At 35.2% G+C, this 18,414-nt stretch overlaps 2 protein-coding genes across 5 annotated transcripts in view; one reads left to right on the top strand and one right to left on the bottom strand.

The window, feature by feature from the left end:
• LOC109228614 (RRP15-like protein) overlaps window positions 1-1,092 on the top strand; it is a 4,477-nt gene extending 3,385 nt beyond the window's left edge. Inside the window, exons 7-8 of the mRNA XM_019393767.1 lie at window positions 402-497; window positions 590-1,092. Coding sequence (XP_019249312.1) covers window positions 402-497; window positions 590-652 — 159 coding nt within the window. The 3' untranslated portion in view covers window positions 653-1,092. The remainder of the gene's footprint in view (window positions 1-401; window positions 498-589) is intronic.
• LOC109228612 (zinc finger protein CONSTANS-LIKE 9) lies at window positions 1,684-7,491 on the bottom strand. 4 transcript variants are annotated; one of them, XM_019393765.1, is made up of 5 exons: window positions 7,428-7,491; window positions 5,397-6,107; window positions 4,175-4,405; window positions 2,946-3,244; window positions 1,684-2,658 (listed from the first exon to the last, which is right to left on the bottom strand). In XM_019393765.1, the coding sequence occupies exons 2-5, from the start codon at window positions 5,952-5,954 to the stop codon at window positions 2,529-2,531; spliced, it is 1,218 nt and encodes a 405-aa protein (XP_019249310.1). In that variant the 5' UTR covers window positions 5,955-6,107; window positions 7,428-7,491; the 3' UTR covers window positions 1,684-2,528. The 4 variants fall into 4 exon arrangements, with proteins under 4 accessions (XP_019249310.1, XP_019249308.1, XP_019249311.1 ...); XM_019393763.1 differs by having other exon boundaries at window positions 7,317-7,487; XM_019393766.1 differs by having other exon boundaries at window positions 4,178-4,405; window positions 7,317-7,487.

The following is an 18,414-nucleotide window of genomic DNA, read 5'->3' as shown; positions in this document are numbered from 1 at the left end:
GGGGGGGGGGGGGGGGGGTCAGGTGGGAAAGAGACAAGCCTCGTATCAGAAAAGAGAGAATTTTCATGTTGCCTCTGGTTGTTTTTTTTCTTTATCATTTTTCCCTCGTCAAATTTGCTTCATAGTTGAATGAGTTGCTCATATATAGGAAACAACATATCTGATAATGTGATTTATTAGCGGTGTCAACAGAAACAATTATTTAAAAGTAGGAATTACCAACTATTTTGTGAACAGAAGGCAAAAACAACTTGAACATGGCAGAGTTGATATTTTTCAAGTTCTTATCCAAACAAAAAAATAAAATAAAAGAAAAAAAAAGCATTTTCAATATTCAACCATGCAGCCCAGTCATACAATGTTTGCCTTCTTTTCTTATTATGTAGCTTAATTTCATGCAGGCCGGTGCACCGAATGATGAAGGTCCCTCATGGGCTCCTCTACGTGATAGTTACATGCTGACTAACCCCAAGTTAAAAGACTGGGATAAGAATGCGGTAAGGATATCTTACTTAAATTCTGCAATTACTGAGAGATAACCTCAGTCTCCCTCTTTGCAAATGATCAATGTCATATGATGTTCATGCAGGACACAACTGCCGCAGACGACGTGAGGGTGCCGGCTGATTCAGATTCATCTGATGATGAATAAGTTCACTGAAAGTTTGATGTTCAACTATCTGCTTCAAGCATACTGGGATGTCGAACACATAGAGAATCATATCTTCAATGCAGGGAAGTGGATGCCTAGGCATAGTCAAAGTAATGCTAGGGCAACTTTTTTGACTGTACAGAGATCCTCCTGTTGTTAGCTGATGCTATTTGTTTATATTAAAGAGGAAGTTTTATCCTGGCTTATGCAATCCTCTTTAAGATATGACTTTTGAGATATTATTTCTGAATTCTCTTCATTTGTTATCCGTTCTTCCTGCTAGTGGGGATATAACTGGTCTGTAACATTATCCCAGTATTCAACAAGGTTGATTTAGCAATGCGGAATCACGTTGTGTTGTCTTTTTTTTTTCAAGATCGTGTAACCAAAGATGCTGTCTTTAGAAAGCTGGGATGCTACATATGTTGAGCTTACATGGAGAAGTTAGGATTCATATAGCCGATCTCAACTTGTTTGTGACTGAAATGTAGTTGTTCTATTACTGGTTCGACTAGGCCGATTTGGCAGTGTGGGGTGTGGTCTGTGGACTCACTTTGCATAGCAGCATTGTCAAGAATTGTTATAGTTTAGCTTTTATAAGTTGGGATACGACTGCTCTGTCAAATTTCCCTCATCTTTTGTTGGCAAAATCATTTAATCTAAACATGTTTAGCCGAAAAACTTATTTGTTTTCTAGAAGTTTGTATTTTATTAAGGGGTGTGCTAAAGACACTTATTGTGGACCGGAGGGAGTAGTTATTTTGACAAACTGCCTTTGTCTTGAGATATTTGATGTTTTAAGAAAAGTTAAATCATTTATTATTTTTGGAATCTAATAAGACAACATGAAAGGGAGCTTTGACGTAACTGGTAAAGTTGTTAGCCATGGGTTCAAAGCCATGGAAACAATTTCTTGCTGGCCCTTCTCGAACCCTCCGCATAGCGGAAGCTTAGTGCACCAGGCTGCCCTTTTTCTTTTTCCAATGACAGAACATGACATTTTATATCCATACTACATTTAACCAGCTAAATTTCGCGGCAAATCCATCACAATATTCAAGAAAGAATAAGGTCGTAGATACTCACTGTGATTATTACATAATAACCAGAAAATGGCTTCCACAATACGAACAGTATTCCCCCATGTGTTATACATTTCATAGGACAATAAATGAAAAAAAATTACAAAGCAAGGTACATTCATCTGTCATATGGGGACCTCATTGTATCTTCTCATCTTCTACACACTGGCTAATAATATACATGACAGTATTTCATAATAGCCAAGGAATAATCTCAGTCCTTAAACCTAAAAGGACAGATGAATTTGTGGGGATTTAAAATGTGTTGCTCATTGTATCTCTTTATCTTCTATACACTGGCTATAATATACATGACAGAATTACAATCAGCCAAGGGATCTCAGTTCTTAGACCTTAAACGACAGCTGAACCTGTGTGGACTTAAAATGTGTTAAATCCACCTAGTTAGAGTTGTAAGAACAGAAGCAAGCTAGACCAAACCTAGTGTTGTCGGCCTGCAACATAAATACAATTGAGAAAGCAAATCTTGATTGGTAGATCATGTCGTCTACAAATGACTAAGCTCTTTCTCTGCAGCTCTCTTAACTTGGTTGACAAAACGACTGCACATCGACCTTTTTTCCCCCTTTCGGATGATGAAGTTGGACGCTAAGAGGACCAGCGGCAGAGAAATCTGCTTCTGGATCCCGCTTCCTTGTTTGGCAACATTGTAATCCCCTGAGAAACAACCTACTCTTTGTCATTGCAACAATAATTACACCATCCTTTCATCCAGTTGCATGAAACCTCAACCAATTTTTTCTCCTTGTATGTATTGGTAAAATATTTTACAATCAATAGCTTCTGGTCTCGCTCAGTGGATCATAGTCATAAGCATCACCAGCCTTGACAAACCGGCCCTTCACACGCCTTCTCACATCTGCTCTTGCCTTGCGAGAAGCATATCTTACTCGCTTATCAAATCTGTAAAAAGGAAGTTATAAAAAAAGGTGAAAAGAGAACAAGTGAAAAGCCTACAACCCAAACAGAGCTTCTTGAACCATGGTATATATAACCTACACGGCCACGACATCTCAAAGGTGGGGCAGAGTTTATTCCTATTTTAGTGTTGGATAGAAGGACTTGAAATGAAATGAGGAAAATTTGTGGATGAATAATATGCCGAAAGAAATTCTGGTGCTTTGTGTCAAACCAGGGAGTGCACAATTACCAAAATAGCTTTTTGATATACTTATTAAAAGAAAACTTACTGGCGTGTCTTCTTCTTTTCCTTGTAGCGTAAAACAGCATCGCTCCGACTAGTTGATGGCATTGAAATTTCAGGACATGGGGAACACCACGGTGGCTCTCCCATGAGAAGCATTGAGGAGGCTCCACAGTCTTGATAATCTCCGGCGCTGCTCTCTCCAGTGAGGTTTGAAACTGAGAGGTTGGACTGTTGCCTCGCAAAGCAAAGGGCAGGTTCTGTCTTGCTGCTCATCATGGATTCTGCGGACGCTGCATTGCTACAAGCTGGCTGCACTGTATTTACCCTTCTCACTGCTGACCCCTGGTAAATAAATACAGATTTAAGTTCATCCGTTTTTTGGAACAACTATGTAGAGAAAAGTCAGTCGTATGCACATCTTTTTAATCTGTTCAACCTCCAACCATGAAAGTCGGAACTATTGTAATCATTGAAACCAGACAATCTTATTAGACATCAGATTTAATGTTATTGATTTGACAAATACCAAAGACTCAAAGTTGATCTATTTATGATATTCCTACGCATATGAATCCTCTCAATGCACCATCAGGAAATAGTGAATCTTACTGTTTCGCGACAAGTTAGCTCCCAAGCCCTACCCACCTCACCCAGTCAGTATATATTTTAATATATACATGCAAACATACACACACACATATACATATAGACGCGTGTATGTATAAACAGGTATATAAACAAGGATCACAGCGCACAAGTTATAAGATGATCTCAAAATATTTATACAAGTCTGTCCTATCAACTCTTATCCATGATAAATTCTAGCTTGGAAGGGAGTGAAATGCAGAGGCAAGAGTTCTACAAAAAATATAGGAGTGTGTCGTTGCGTACAAAATCGACAAGCCAAGACCAATTACAACGTCCAGAAATTAACTTTATAGAACATGTTAAATTATGACCAAATCTAGAGAAGAGGGCATGCTTCACAAAATACCATAGAGGAACATTATACCATTTGATGAGCATCTTTGCCTTATAAAAAAACATGCTTCAACAATTAAAAAGTTTGGTACACTATCTAGTTCATAACTAAAGAGAAAGAAAACATCAAGAACAAACAAATTTATTTGTACTTGGTCAACCCAAAAGTAATAATGATGGCTACCTCACTCGTCAAAAAACAAATAGTCCGTAATTAAGTCTATTTTAGCGTTCACGAACACAGAAAGTAGATAATGTTTACACAATGCAGTAATTCTATAAAGTACGAACCACCTCGACAGCATTGTCACCCTGGCAACTGGACTCAGCAACTGGCATGTCCTTCATCCCAAATAAGCCATCTATGTCTTCATTCTTAAACAGCTGATCAGGATTATCAAGAGAAACACCAAATAGCTCTTCATAATTTCCAATACTCAAGTCCACTTCATCCATATTGAAATCATCATAAAAGGGATCATCATCAAATAAATTTGAGCCTTTTGTTCCAGAATTGCACACCTGAACGTATATAAAGATATGAGCTAAAAGAAACTCTCAACAAGTGAGGAAAAGAAAAACAGCCATGCTTCGAGTAGATAAAAGACATCTTTATGGTGTTGGGAAGAAGTAAACCTCTATAATCCCCCCTCCCCCCACTTCTATTCCTGGAAAACGAAAACATAAGCAATATCTGCTAAAGTTGCTTGATCTGGAAAAATGATGTACCGAGGTGAAAAAAAGAGAGAAAGCATGTCCTCAAGGAAAGGAATGCACTAAATTTGAGATGAAAATTTCTTTGAAACTGCATCTTTTCACTTTGTTGGAAATGGACAAGAAATAGAGAGTTAACAAATCTAATGATTTCATAGCAGAACGAAATCATCCTTCGCCAATATTTGGGAATGCAACACGCAAAAACATTTGAATGCAGAGGAAAGCATGTGGAATCATTGTTTGAAGAGAAATGAAAATATAATATTTTTTTTTATGGAAAGGTAAAAATAGCAAATATTAATTTTATCTTCACATTTTGGCATTTGAATCTCTTAGAACTCCACTTATCTCTTGTTTAGCATGAGAAAAAGGGAATATAGCACTTGCAAAGTGAGGAGCAAGACAGCCTTAGCTTCAGAGCCAGCACAAAATAGTCAGAAGAACCAGAGGCGGACCTAGATCATAAAATACGGGTTTTCGGGAACCCAGTAACTTTTGCGTAGACCCTGTATTTATATTAAGAAAAATTCACTAAATATTTGTAAATATCTAACTGTGAACCCAGTTATTATTGCATATTAATCTAAAATTCTAGTAGGAACCCATAAGTCTCAAATCCTGGATCCGCCTCTGAGAAGAACATCGACTTCATTGCTATTCAGTTCTATACAATCAAAGGACAGGATAGTAATGCTTTTTGGTAAGTAAAATTGGAAAGCTAAGTTCCACTTCCACACTATATCTAGCTAAGTTACTTTACTTCTGAACAAAATGCATCTCTGAGAACTTAGAATACCTTAGACCAAGTTAAATTTGTGGATCCAACAGGCGGTTCCACATTGTGTAGCTTGTTATCAAGACTAGGCATTGATGATCGCATCAAATCATTTGCTTCAACTGCAACGGACATATCTTGAGATTTGTCCTTTGCTTGAGAACCTCGGCTATCTCCAGGTCGGCAATCAGTAATGCTCATTGAACTCATCCCCTGCTCACAAGTCGAGTCTCCTACTGAAGGGTTATCTAATAGAAATGACCAAATAGTAGAGAGCTCTACCGCGGAAGGACACCCAGTATAACAACTAAGTGCTTGTCTCTTATGTGTTGGACCTGAACTAGAATTAGCATGACCTATCCAATCACAATTTTGGCATAGAGAAATCCTCTCTTCGAGGCATCTAAAAATAGCTGGTTGCGAATTACATCTTTCACATAAAAGTGTCCGAGAATGACGTTGCGACAGGGCATTTGCAGAATGGACATTTCGATCACACGACAAACACAAGCAAGCTGCATCAGACCGGCAATAGACAATTGATGGTTGCTCCCCGCAAAATTCACATGTATAACCCATCACCTTCTTTTCTCCACTAGTTATTTCTTAGATGAAATAACAGCGCACAAATCTTCAGGCCTCTAGCACAAAGTTTAAACTTTTTGATAAAGTTAAAAGTTTTGAGCAATAGAAATTGCTCTCCCTTGAGCAAAAATGAATATGTGCTACTAACTGTTACAAGGAAAAAGAATCTGCATCATTAAAGGTGACACTATAAAGGAGAAGCAAATTGAAAAAGAAGAGAATACAAGCCTATCCAGCATTTCTTGAGATGCCTAATCCAAAAAAGTATTAAAATAAATTCTCACTTAATTCAAGAGTCCAAACTGAGATCTTGGTAAAACAAAATTCTATTCTGAAACAGTACACATTAGCAGTTAAAAAGGAAAAGGCAAGGAATAAAAGATGCCATTTCAATCAGTGAAGGAAAAAAGTGCTCCAAACAAATTGGGAATCAAGAATCCAAACCAAAAAGTTGAGAATTTTTCATAGAGCCACTTCTCTATTTTTAAGCATCATTATCTACAACAAAATCCAATTTTTTCTTTTCTTTTCAAGACATCCATAAATCCATCATTACAAAAACCATTATTTTCTTTTCAAGACATCCATAAATCCATCATTACTTAGAGCCCGTTTGGCCAGGAAAATTTTTTCACTTTTTTTTACTTTTTTTCGAATTCAGTGTTTGGCCATAAAATTTCCAATTTTCACTTGAAGATTGAATTTTAGAATTTTTCAAAAATTTGAAAAACTCCAAAAAGCTATTTTTCAAAATTTTCACTCATATCACTCGCAAAAATTCAAAAATAACCCAAAATTATATTCGATAATCTCATTTCTTTCGACGGAGAGGGGGTCCACCTTCTTCTATTTCTACATCTAGGATTCGACTTGTATCATGGATACTAATAGGAATTCAACCATTATGGCAAGGAAAAGTTTGATTCAGAGGGAGAAGAAATGTCCAAACACAACTCTAATTTTCAAATACTATTTTCACTTGAAAAAAAATTCATTTTTTGGGTCAGAATTTTACAATTCTTATGTCGAAACGCCCACTAAATATTTTGGAACTGAATAATGTTCAACATTAACCAAAACAACTACAAATTCATTTAAAATTTACTTCAAACAGGGAAAAAAACAATTCCAGCAAATTTAAAAAAAACAAAGAAATTACACAAAAAACTGAACCAAAACACCTACATACAGAAAAATAATATCCAAAGTAACTGATAAACAGCAAAATTCCCACATGAACAGTTATAGTGTGAGGTAGCTCCAAACTTTGAGGAATCTAAAAACAGATCAAAGAGCAGAAACAAAGCAACCTCATTTCAAGGTAAAAGAAAATGAAGAAAGTAACTAACTTTTTACCTAAAATAACTGTGAAGTTGGCAGAAAAAGAATTTACACAGTACACAAGAAAACAAAGTACAGATATAGCTACCAAAGGTACACCTCAAAAACCCTAAGAAAAGTTCAGACCTTTCCACTCTTTCTCTCTATAAAAAATGTTGTAGTTTTTGAAGTGTTTTTGGTGTTGTATTATGTGAGAATTGAGGAGTTGCTGATAATAATTAAATATAGTGAGCTGTCAAAAAGTGCAGGAGAGAGAGAGAAGGAAGAGGTGGGACCCACTGAGAGGTGTGTGATGTGGGACCCTGTCACTTTCTTGATAGGATAAGTTTGGCCCCTATTACGATTTTTACCATTACTTCATTTTATCCATTTTACCTTTAATGAGGAGCTTTTATACCATACAAATATCATGACCCCACAAAGCTTTTACCCCTTAAGCTTTTAAGACCACAAGTTTCAAAAAAAAAAATTCTTAAACTCTGTGCCGAGTCAAATTACCCCATCTAAATTGAAACGGAGCGTTCCAATTTATGTGAACTTGTTTGACTTGGCACGGAGTTTAAGAAAAATAGAATTTTTTTGGAATTTGTGGTCCTAGATAAGTCAAAAAAGGGTCCAGAGTATTTGTGTGGTTATAAAAGTATCTCACTAAGGGTAGAATTGGAAATTTAAACTAAATTATTTTCAAATTTAGAAAGAGGTCATTCTTTTTGGAACAGACCAAAAAAGAAATAGGTTCACATAAACTGGCACGTAGGGAGTATTATATAGTCAAATCTCTCAATAAAAATCTCGTGTGTTCCGAATTATTTTAGTTGTTATAGTAAATTGTTGGTATAAAGTACATATATTATAATTGGTTCCATAAGAAATTTGACTTTATAGTAAATGACTGTTGTATAGCGATAGGCCGATGCTGTTATAATTATGTCTGACTGTATATAAATTAAGTCATGTTATGATTTGTGTATCTTGTTCTTATGAGTTGCCATAACCTCCATTTTATGGTCCAGAGATCTCTTTTCTTTTATTGTTCTTTCTTACAAACAATCTCTTTCATATATAAAATTTTATAATTTGTTGAAGTTTAAAGATTTATATGAAGTTTTCTTTTGTTATATTGCTTATTCAAACTTTTGTCGGTGAGATGTTGATGAGGAACTATTGCATATTGCAATTAATGTTTCTAAGATAATTATTTTATTTAAAAGCTTGATCGTTTATTTTCTCGTCAACAACTTTTTTCTTTGTTGTATTTTAATCCTACCCAACTCTCCTTTCCTTTCTAATTAAATTATTGTTGGTATTACTGTGTTCAAAATCAGAAAAATGTAGAAGCAAACAAAAGTTAGTTCAATAAACAAATCGTAAAATAATTCCGAGCCCATTGAATGTACAATGTGCCCTTAAGGAATTTAATTCCCTCACTGTTGCCCAAGGTATACGGATTAATTCCTCCCAGGATAGAACGGAATAACTATTCTGTGATAGCGGCACTTCAAATCACAGAACTTCAGCGAACTCAACAAACGGAGCAAATCACACTTGACACTTATGTTTATTTAGAAAATAATGCAACAATGTATAAAAGAGGGGAGAAGATTTCAGATTTTCCTTGTCTGATTTCATGTCTAAAAAATGAGGTCAAGCCTTTAAATTTATAGACAAAGGAAGGGTGATATGGAAAGGTGCAATCTAAAAGGTGCCTCTTCCATTTCCCATTCACACCCTTAATAAAAACGCAACAATCCCCCACATGAATGTGGAATGGTCATATGAGGAAAAACATGCATGAAAATACTGTGTGATTCACAAATAAGGATTAATCGCATCTGGATAAGCATGTTTCCCTTTGAACTTTCCGTAGTGAACTTGTGTCGGATATACTCGGTCAATCAGTAGATTTGATATCTTTGAACCGTCGAGCTTTGGTGTATACCTAGACAACCATAAGTCACACAATCAATCCTTAACCATTTTTGGTTCTCACGGTTGTGTTCGTTTCAGCCATCAACACCGCCTGGTTTCATGAGTGCTTAGAGAATGGGCCTTTACTTTCATTCCCCTTAAAGCGGCTTACACTTAACACTCACATATGTGATTTCTAAACGTGTAATCCTATAGACACACTATCTGGTCATATCCTGCCAGACTTAGAAAATCATTAAAAAGCTTTAAGCATTATTGACTCATCAAAAAGCCTTAATGCTTTACCTTGATTTCTGAGCATTGTCTTCATCACGAGAATGGGTTAAGTTATTTGACAATGTTGAACCGTCATTCATAACTTTGTTTGATCTCTTTGAACTTAGCTCTTGGGATCTCCAGTCTGCTAGGTAGAGTTACCGCCATGATGACTTGTCCTAGGCCTTAGCCCCATTCCCTTCAATGATATTTCAACTGCCTCTCTAGATAAGCCTTTTATAAGTGGATCCGACATGTTATCTCTTGACTTTATGTAGTCAATCGTGATAACACCACTAGAGAGTAGTTGTCTAACGGTATTATGTCTCTGTCAAATGTGATGAGATTTTCCGTTATACGTAACGCTCCTTGCCCTGCCTATTGCCACTTGACTATCACAATGTATACATATAGGTGCCAAAGGTTTGGGCAAAAATAGAATATCTTTCAAGAAATTCCGGATCCATTCAGCTTCTTCACCGGCCTTGTCTAAGGCTATAAACTCAGCCTCCACTGTAGAGCGGTCAATGCACATTTGTTTGGACGATTTTCAAGACATCGCTCATCCACCGACTGTTTAGAATCGGTTGAACCGGTGATGTAAATTTCATCACTATACCCCTCTATTATCGTGGGATACTTATTGTAGTGCAAGGCATAATTTGGAATATATTTTAAATACTTCAAATCTCGTTTCATTGTCATGAACGTTTAATGCAAACTTCCTTATGTTGTAGACAAATACGTCTCGACTTTCGATTGTATATCATATTATTGACTACACTTAATGTAGTAATAGTATATTATAACAACAGCTGGAATGATTGGCATCAGTTGTGACCACAACCTTTTAATATATAACACATTTATCAATCACTCCGTCATTTCCAAGCATTTGTATGTTATTTATTCATACGCCTATATGATATACAAATTATAGCACCTCCATTCATGAAACAAATCCAACTTGCAATGGATTTTGATCATGTTCATCGGTTAGTTCACCTCATTATAGACCAACATATTAATATATTTGTTCATGAACGGTCATGTCCATACAAAAATGTACAGATGTATCTTTCTATGAAAAGTCACAACCTTCAAAGTGACATCATTTCATAAAAGAACTAAACAATATAAATTTTCAATAAAAAAAATTGCCTTTCGAGAAAGGCACGTGACCAACTTTCGAATTAGTAGTTTCATCAACTAGTCTTCATTAAGACTAAACAACTGATGAATTTACCAACTACTATATCAATGGGGTTCAAAAATTATATCATGTAGACATTATGTCTAACATTGGCTTTTGTCATGCATAAGCTAAAAGCCCCCACATTTTAAATATTTCATCAATATATCATATATAATCAAATAATGACTATATGATTTGTAGTATTCTTAACGTAAACACATTTGTTTACACTCATTAATTTTTTTTGAAACCATTTGACAATATTATTTGGTCAAATCTCGCATGTCATTGTTTGGGTGCTTGTCTTAGTCTGTAAAGTGACTTAACAAGTCGACACACCTTCTTTTCTTTTCCAGGAACCATGAACCCTTCAGGTTGTTCCATATAAATTTCTTCCTCCAAATCTCTATTTAAGAAGGTTGTCTTTTACGTCCATCTGATGGATTTCAAGACCATACACGGTGGCTAATGCTATTACCATCCGAATAGATGTAATTCTTGTTACGGGTGAGTATGTGTCAAAGTAATCAAGGCCTTCTCTTTGACAATCAATCTTTCCTTATATTTATTTGTCAATAGTACCATCAGCTTTCATTTCCCTTTTGAAAATCCACTTAGAACGCAAAGGTTTATTTCCTGGAGGAAGATCAACCAATTCCCAAGTATGATTACTTAATATGGATTCTATCTCACTATTGACTACCTCTTTCTAACATTGTGCTTTCGAGCAAGACATTGCTTCTTTAAATGTTTGAGGCTCACTTTCCAACAAGAATGTCAGAAAATCTAGTCCAAAGGAAGTAGTTCTCCTTTGACGTTTACTACGTCTTGGATTCACCTCAATAGGAGTACTTTCTTTTGCTTCTTCCCGTGTTCGCTTAGATTTTCACTGGACGACCCACATTCCTTTTTATACGGGTAATTATTCTCAAAGAATTCAACATTATCTTATTCGACTACCGTATTAGTATGAATGTCGGAATTTTTTGATTTATGAATCAAAAAACGATATGCCTTACTATTTATTGCGTATCTTATGAAAACGGAATCAACAGTTTTCGATCCGATTTTTATCCTTTTGGGTTTAAGAAATTGTACTTTACCCAAATACCCCCACACTTGGAAATATTTCAAGTTGGGGTTTCTTCCTTTCATTCATTTTTCATATGAAGGATTGCGTTTTGCTATGGGGAACTCAATTGAGTATTCAGTTAGCTGTAAGCATAGCTTCCCCCCACAAGTTCTGGGTAAATCAGAACTTATCAACTAGGCATTCATCATCTCCTTTAACGTTCTACTCTTTCTTTCCGCAATTCCATTAGATTGCGCAAAGTAAGGGGCAATCGTTTGGTGAATAATGCCATATTCCAAACATATTTCTTCAAACGCCGCCTCTATTACTTTGTAGAGCCAACCACATGAACTGTTGTTTGTGTCATAATATAGTCAGAATAAATGGTGGAGCTTTTAATCTTCAAACCAATCTGACACAATCAGAATTAATAAACGGTGAAGTTTTTAATCTTCTAACCGAGTAATACCTGATACCGGATCTAATAAACGGTGAAATTTTTAATCTTCAAACCGAGTAATATGTGACACAATCAAATTTAATAAACGATGAAGTTTTTAATCTTCAAACCGAATAATAAATTAGAGTAGAAAATCACTAAGATTTTAATCTCCAAAACGAGTATAAAGTCACTTAGACTTTAATTTCCGACAAATGAATAGAAAGACACAAAGACTTTAATCTCAACAATCGAGTAAAAAATCACGCAAATTTTGATCTCGAAGCAGGAGTAAAAAATCACGAAGATTTGAGTCTCCATATAACACTTTACGAGAATTTTAATTCCCTTTCCAAATGGTTTTCCAACTAAACCGTTATAACACTTTAAACAGTTTGATCTCTTTCTCTAATCAAACACATATATGTTCATCTTTACATATATTATATTCATGATCTCAAGAATATTTTCAAGTATTAGTGTAAGACTAATTTTATTGCCACATAATTTATGCATGCTATCAAATTATATACCAACTAATATATTTTATGGCATGCAAATACAATATACTTTGAGATCATCAAATAAGCGTCTACCCTGACGCAGATAGAAATAGAATTTTAAAAGTCACACAGGGCAGATAACTAAAAAATTATAGGGAAGAAAATATAACCCGATTTTTATTGTTACTTCCTTCTCAATTCATCATTTTGACATTGTTTCTCGACAATGGTCTAATCGCTGCTTTTCATGACAAAACTAGAGGCGTGAAAGTCTCTCTTGTTCACATCCTTTGGTCAAAATCGACATTATTAGCAGAAAGCATAACAACTTACTAATTTCTGTATCAACGTGACCAAGATGTCATGTCAGTTTCATGTCACTTGTCTTGCTTGATTTTCTTCTTTGTTTAAACTCCATTTAGATTCAAAATGCCAGCATGTCAAAGTTACATCTATGTTAGAAACTACGTAAGGCCATGGATACATTTTTAAATCCTTTTGTTGCCCGATTAAAGTGATCAAGTTGCAGAACAATCTGCAGTGATCCATATTTCTTCTCCTTCTTTATGCTTGTATCTCTTCAACGTTTGTGGTCTCTTCTTCCAAGAATAATTGAACAGACGTGTCCCTCGGTAAAATCGGACGCGACTTTGGAAGAATTTAGGGGAAAAAAAACATGTCATCTTCTGTTTTGAACAACATCTAAAAAAAATATGGGTGACATTTCTATACTATCTTCAACAGTAATTTCATCCGCAAACCTCACGTACATCCAAGATAGACAACTTTGCTCATCATCTTTCTTTCTATGTGATTTACTAGTCAACTTGACAATAATAACGTTTGAATTCAAGTCGAATCCGCAACACTGGTGTTTTCACATAGTCACTAACATTCTGATCTTCTATCAACGATTAAATTCCTTAAGATTGTTGGTATTACTGTGTTCAAAATCAGAAAAATATAGAAGCAAACAAACGTTAGTTCAATAAACAAATCGTAAAATAATTCCGAACCCATTGAATGCACAATGTGTCCTTAAGGAATTTAATCCCCTCACTGTTGCCCAAGGTATACGGATTAATTCCTCCCAGGATAGAACGGAATAACTATTCTGTGATAGCGGCACTTCAAATGACAGAACTTCAGCGAACTCAACAAACGGAGCAAATCACACTTGACTATTTAGAAAATAATGCAACAATGTATAAAAGAGGGGAGAAGATTTCAGATTTTCCTTGTCTGATTTCATGTCTAAAAAATGAGGCCAAGCCTCTAAATTTATAGACAAAGGAAGGGTGATATGGAGAAGTGCAATCTAAAAGGTGCCTCTTCCATTTCCCATTCACACCCCTTAATAAAAACGCAACAATTATATCTTGCCTTCCCAAGGATATAGCGTAATCACGATGGATTTAACTGAACCCATAACTTTTAAAGTGATGCATAAATTTATGTGTAAAAATTTATTAAAGATAACTCCGTCATCGGTGGGATGAATATGATTCCTTTATCCTTAGCCAAAAGTTTTATGTTCAACTATAAATTAAAAAGATCTTGATAAAGAGCATTTTCTTTTTTCATAAGTCACACGCGGAACGTATTCGAATTAATAGGCGCCCCAATCCCAATAACAAGACACCAAGTGGAAAAAAAGGGAGTTGGTTGGGGGAGGGGGGGAGGCGGGTTTCTGATACATCGAATAATGCCTACTATATTAAGTAGAAGTAATAGTTAACGACACGGAAATCCCAGTGAAAATCGTTAGACCAAACATGTGTGACCTAAAGCAAATTGTTTAATTAACCCTAATTGGAATAATTAGCATACTTCCCCTTCCTTTTTCAGTCTTGATTCTCCGCTTGATTATTTTCATATAGGATTAGTTAATATAGTACCGCTGTTTAGTTGGATTATTTAAAAAAATAACGTAAAGAAGGAAGAAGTTCAACTAAACTGCGGTCATTTTAATTGAAAATCGTAATATTTTATTTCTAATTATAAGTATGATCTTATAAATATATACACATATATCGAGCTGGTAGTAGAGTCAGTTAAAATCATCGAATTTGCTATAGATCTGCCAAGTATTTTGATAAACTATTTAACTCCCCGCTTTTATTTGATATGTTCATTCAGTATCAATACAAATTAAAACTACACGAAGTGGAAGGACTTTGGACCCGAACTCTATATATGTGCATGTGTGAGAAGTATAAAAAGGTGTAGTTCAGTGCACCAAGTATTCCGTGTTCAGGCAGGATTCGGAGAAAGGTCACATCCTAAAAGATCTTATGTAGGAAACCTACCCTAATACAAGTATCAGTAACTGATTTTACAGCTCGAACCCGTAACTTATAAGTCACACAATAGTTCAGGGGCAATCTGGTGCAACAAACATCTTGCGTTCAGACAGAATCTGGGGAAGGGTCGCCTCCTAAAAGGTATGGTATAGGTAACCAATCCTGACACAAATATAAATAGCTGATTAATTCACGACTGGAACTCATAATCTATAAGACACACGGAGAGGACAAACTTATAATCACTTTCGTCTAGGATAAGACTTTAACTAAATCAATAAGGGAAAAGGTATCTTATTTAGATTTGGTGAAGTTGCTGTCTTGTCCATATACTGTGATATGATGATCTTCAGAAGTTGACACATGTCATCCACAACAAAGGATAAGATTAAAAAGTGGAGGAAAGTATCTCATGGTTTAATTAACAAATATAATACTAATATTAAACAAAGTACTATGAATAAGGTACTTTAGTAATTAAAAATACTTAATTCTTGGAAAGTACTATAGTTTACAAAATTCCTATACTTGAAGATAAGGCAATCGGAGTAATAATCAACCACTTGAAGGTAGGGCCGTTCATTTGGATCGGATATTCGAAATCTGAATGATCCGTTCAACTTCAGATTTCGGATATTTGATCGGATTTCAGATTATGTTTATTAAAATTTTGGATATTCGGATCGGATTCGTATTGGTATAATTTTAACCCGATCCGATCCAAAATTTAGGGCATGTATAAATACTAAGCTTTAATTCGAATAGTCAGTACTTCCTTTACATCTTCCTCCAAGTTATTACCTTTGCAATTGCTGGATTTAGTTATATTGGCACCATAGTACTCTCATAATTGCAGAAACATGAATTTTTCTTACTGATATTAGGTCTTTGCTTCTTGCCAGGTAGTGTCACACTGAGATCCACTTTTTTATCCGGTATTGCTATTTGTTGTAACTCCGATTAATTCAAATTCGTATCAAAAAGTTCTACTTTGAAAAAAAAAGTTTTCTATCAAAAGTAATTTTATATTCAAGCTTGAATCCAAAATCTCTATTTTAAAATAGAGAACACTTACTACTCTACCACGACCTTTAACGGTATCGAAATCTATCGCACTATGCTTCATAATTCCAATATTGTGAAAGAGGCCACTTTATGTGAGATGCTAATTCTCACATATCTTGTCCCTTTCCTAGTGTTTTATTACAATTGCGATAAGATAGCTCCACAGACGAACTATTAAAATACCTAAATAAAATATAAATCTAATTAGTAAAGCTTTCAATAAAAAGTTGTTCGACGTGGACAACAAATTATATTAAAGCCTTAAATATATTTAGTTCTTAATTTCTTTGAGGTATAAAATTATATTTGTCGCCTTCACTATGATTAAATTTTTAGTTAAATATGCCGTTAATGTTGTAGGATTAGTTACTCTATGTGCATTTGACAAGGACACCCCCTTCAAATACATAGGATTTTGTGTCGTAAGGCATATAAAGATTTTGAGTCATACTCCCTAACTTTCTTCATATACAAATAGCACATTTCCTTTGGTTGGTGTATGCTAAAATCCAGGGGTTGCTATATTTTTTTCCTTTTCTTTTTTGGGTTTTCTTCCTTCTCTTTATGGTAGGCAAGGGAAATGGGATCCACATTTACATTGACCACTCTATTTTAATGTTCCTTTTCATAGAATGAAAAAGGTTCAGCTGGGGCATATAGCATCATGTACTCACGCAAAGTTCAGAGAATGACCGTACCTCAAGAGATGTGATATAAACATTTGATCCAAACGGAAATATTAATGATTGGTTTTACGGCTCGAACACTTGACCTATGTGTCAGACTGATACAATTTTACATTTTTAGAGAAAAAAAAAGAGACAACAAAAGGAGGGCTTTTTCAGCGCTCCTTTGTGCTTTTGACAAAACTGTAATAATCGTTGAAGAGTTATACTTAGGGATGGCAATTTGAGCCCAAATCCTTCCAACCCGCCTAGAGATTAATAGGTTGGGCTACAAACATATTAATTCATGGGTTTATTTGGGCAGGTTGAATTATGACCCATTGTTTAGCCCATCTTGACCCAACCCATCTCAGTCAAAGTACGCTTTGGGTTAGGTTAAGCAAACCCATTTATTAACCTAACCCATCTTGACCCACCAAATTCAGCCTAACACGTTCATTTACTGCCCCTAGTTATACTAAAAGGAAAGGAGTTGGGACCTTTGACATTTTTGGTTTTGTGAGACGCAATAATCATTAACTATATAGACAATACTCAATAGGCTGGCTAAGGACCTTTGAGAATCCTAAGAGTTCGCTTGGTAGTTAAGAAACCAGAAGACCCACTTTTTTGGCGTGCGGTTTTCGAGCAAGCTTAAATGTCAAGATTTTTCTGGGGTTAACTTTTAAATTTTTTACACCGATAACTGAAAAATATTCATTTCTATTGTGTAGTCTATTTTCTTAAAGTAACTTCTAATCACCTCGACAGGAACATGAATTAGAACTCTTATAACATCATTTATTTATAGCGTAAAGGTTTTAAGATAAAATAATCCAACGTTGATAAAACTCTTTTCCTATTGAGTGGCCACACAGTTAAAACTTAAAGCACTTGATCATAATTTAAAAACTACAATACTAGTGCCCCTATTACTATTGGATATGTACTGAATGATCAAATTTCCCAGCACATCTTATAAGCTTGGCCAATTCGTTTATAGTTAGTCGTGGGTTAGCAATATAGGATTCATAGTTTAAGTCACTCTTTTTTCATGGCGTATCCACAAGGGGAGTTAACAACATACCCAGTATAAACGACTTGCATCCTTTAAAATATAATTTCTGCATTCTATTGATGGCAATTAAACTCTGCCTATGTGATTGAAAAGCATAGTCGATCCCAACAATTCTAACGATGATAAATCATTTGAATATCAAAAGATGGGATACATATAACAAAGCCTAACTAATGAAGCACATTTATCAACTATAGATTAAGTTCCTTGAGAAATGGTACGTGGTTCCTTGAGAAATGGTATGTAGAGTACCAACTTGGCGGTGGTATCCTAACTAAGACAAAAGGACAATTAGTAGAGTTTATGACCAAACAAGGAAGTGATAAATAAATGCAATATGAATAGTTAATCCTAACTATCAACAACAACAAAAAACCCAGTATAATCCCACAAGTGAGGTCTAGGAAGGGTAGTATATACGCAATCTTACCCCTACCTTGAAAAGATAGAGCTATTTCTGATAGACCCTTGGCTCATGTAAAGATGGGGAAAAAAAGCAGTAACAACAAGAGTATAATAAGAAACCGAAGCGAAAAAAATGAGTGGTAGTAGTAGAAACCTAAGAATAAGAAAATATAAGACTAACACTATACTATTGGTACAGAGAAG

This window comes from Nicotiana attenuata, chromosome 7 (assembly GCF_001879085.1).
Source record: "Nicotiana attenuata strain UT chromosome 7, NIATTr2, whole genome shotgun sequence".
Lineage (NCBI taxonomy): Eukaryota > Viridiplantae > Streptophyta > Magnoliopsida > Solanales > Solanaceae > Nicotiana > Nicotiana attenuata.
Note: the sequence above shows the minus strand (reverse complement) of the source record. Positions and strands in the feature narration are given on the sequence as shown.

Coding starts and splice junctions, on each gene's coding strand:
- LOC109228612 (XM_019393765.1), bottom strand. CDS start 5,954: ATGGGTTATACATGTGAATTTTGCGGGGAGCAACCATCAATTGTCTAT. Junction 4,406..5,396: donor CAAATTTAACTTGGTCTAAG/GTATTCTAAGTT, acceptor ATATACGTTCAG/GTGTGCAATTCTGGAACAAA. Junction 2,659..2,945: donor GAAAAGAAGAAGACACGCCA/GTAAGTTTTCTT, acceptor TCCTTTTTACAG/ATTTGATAAGCGAGTAAGAT.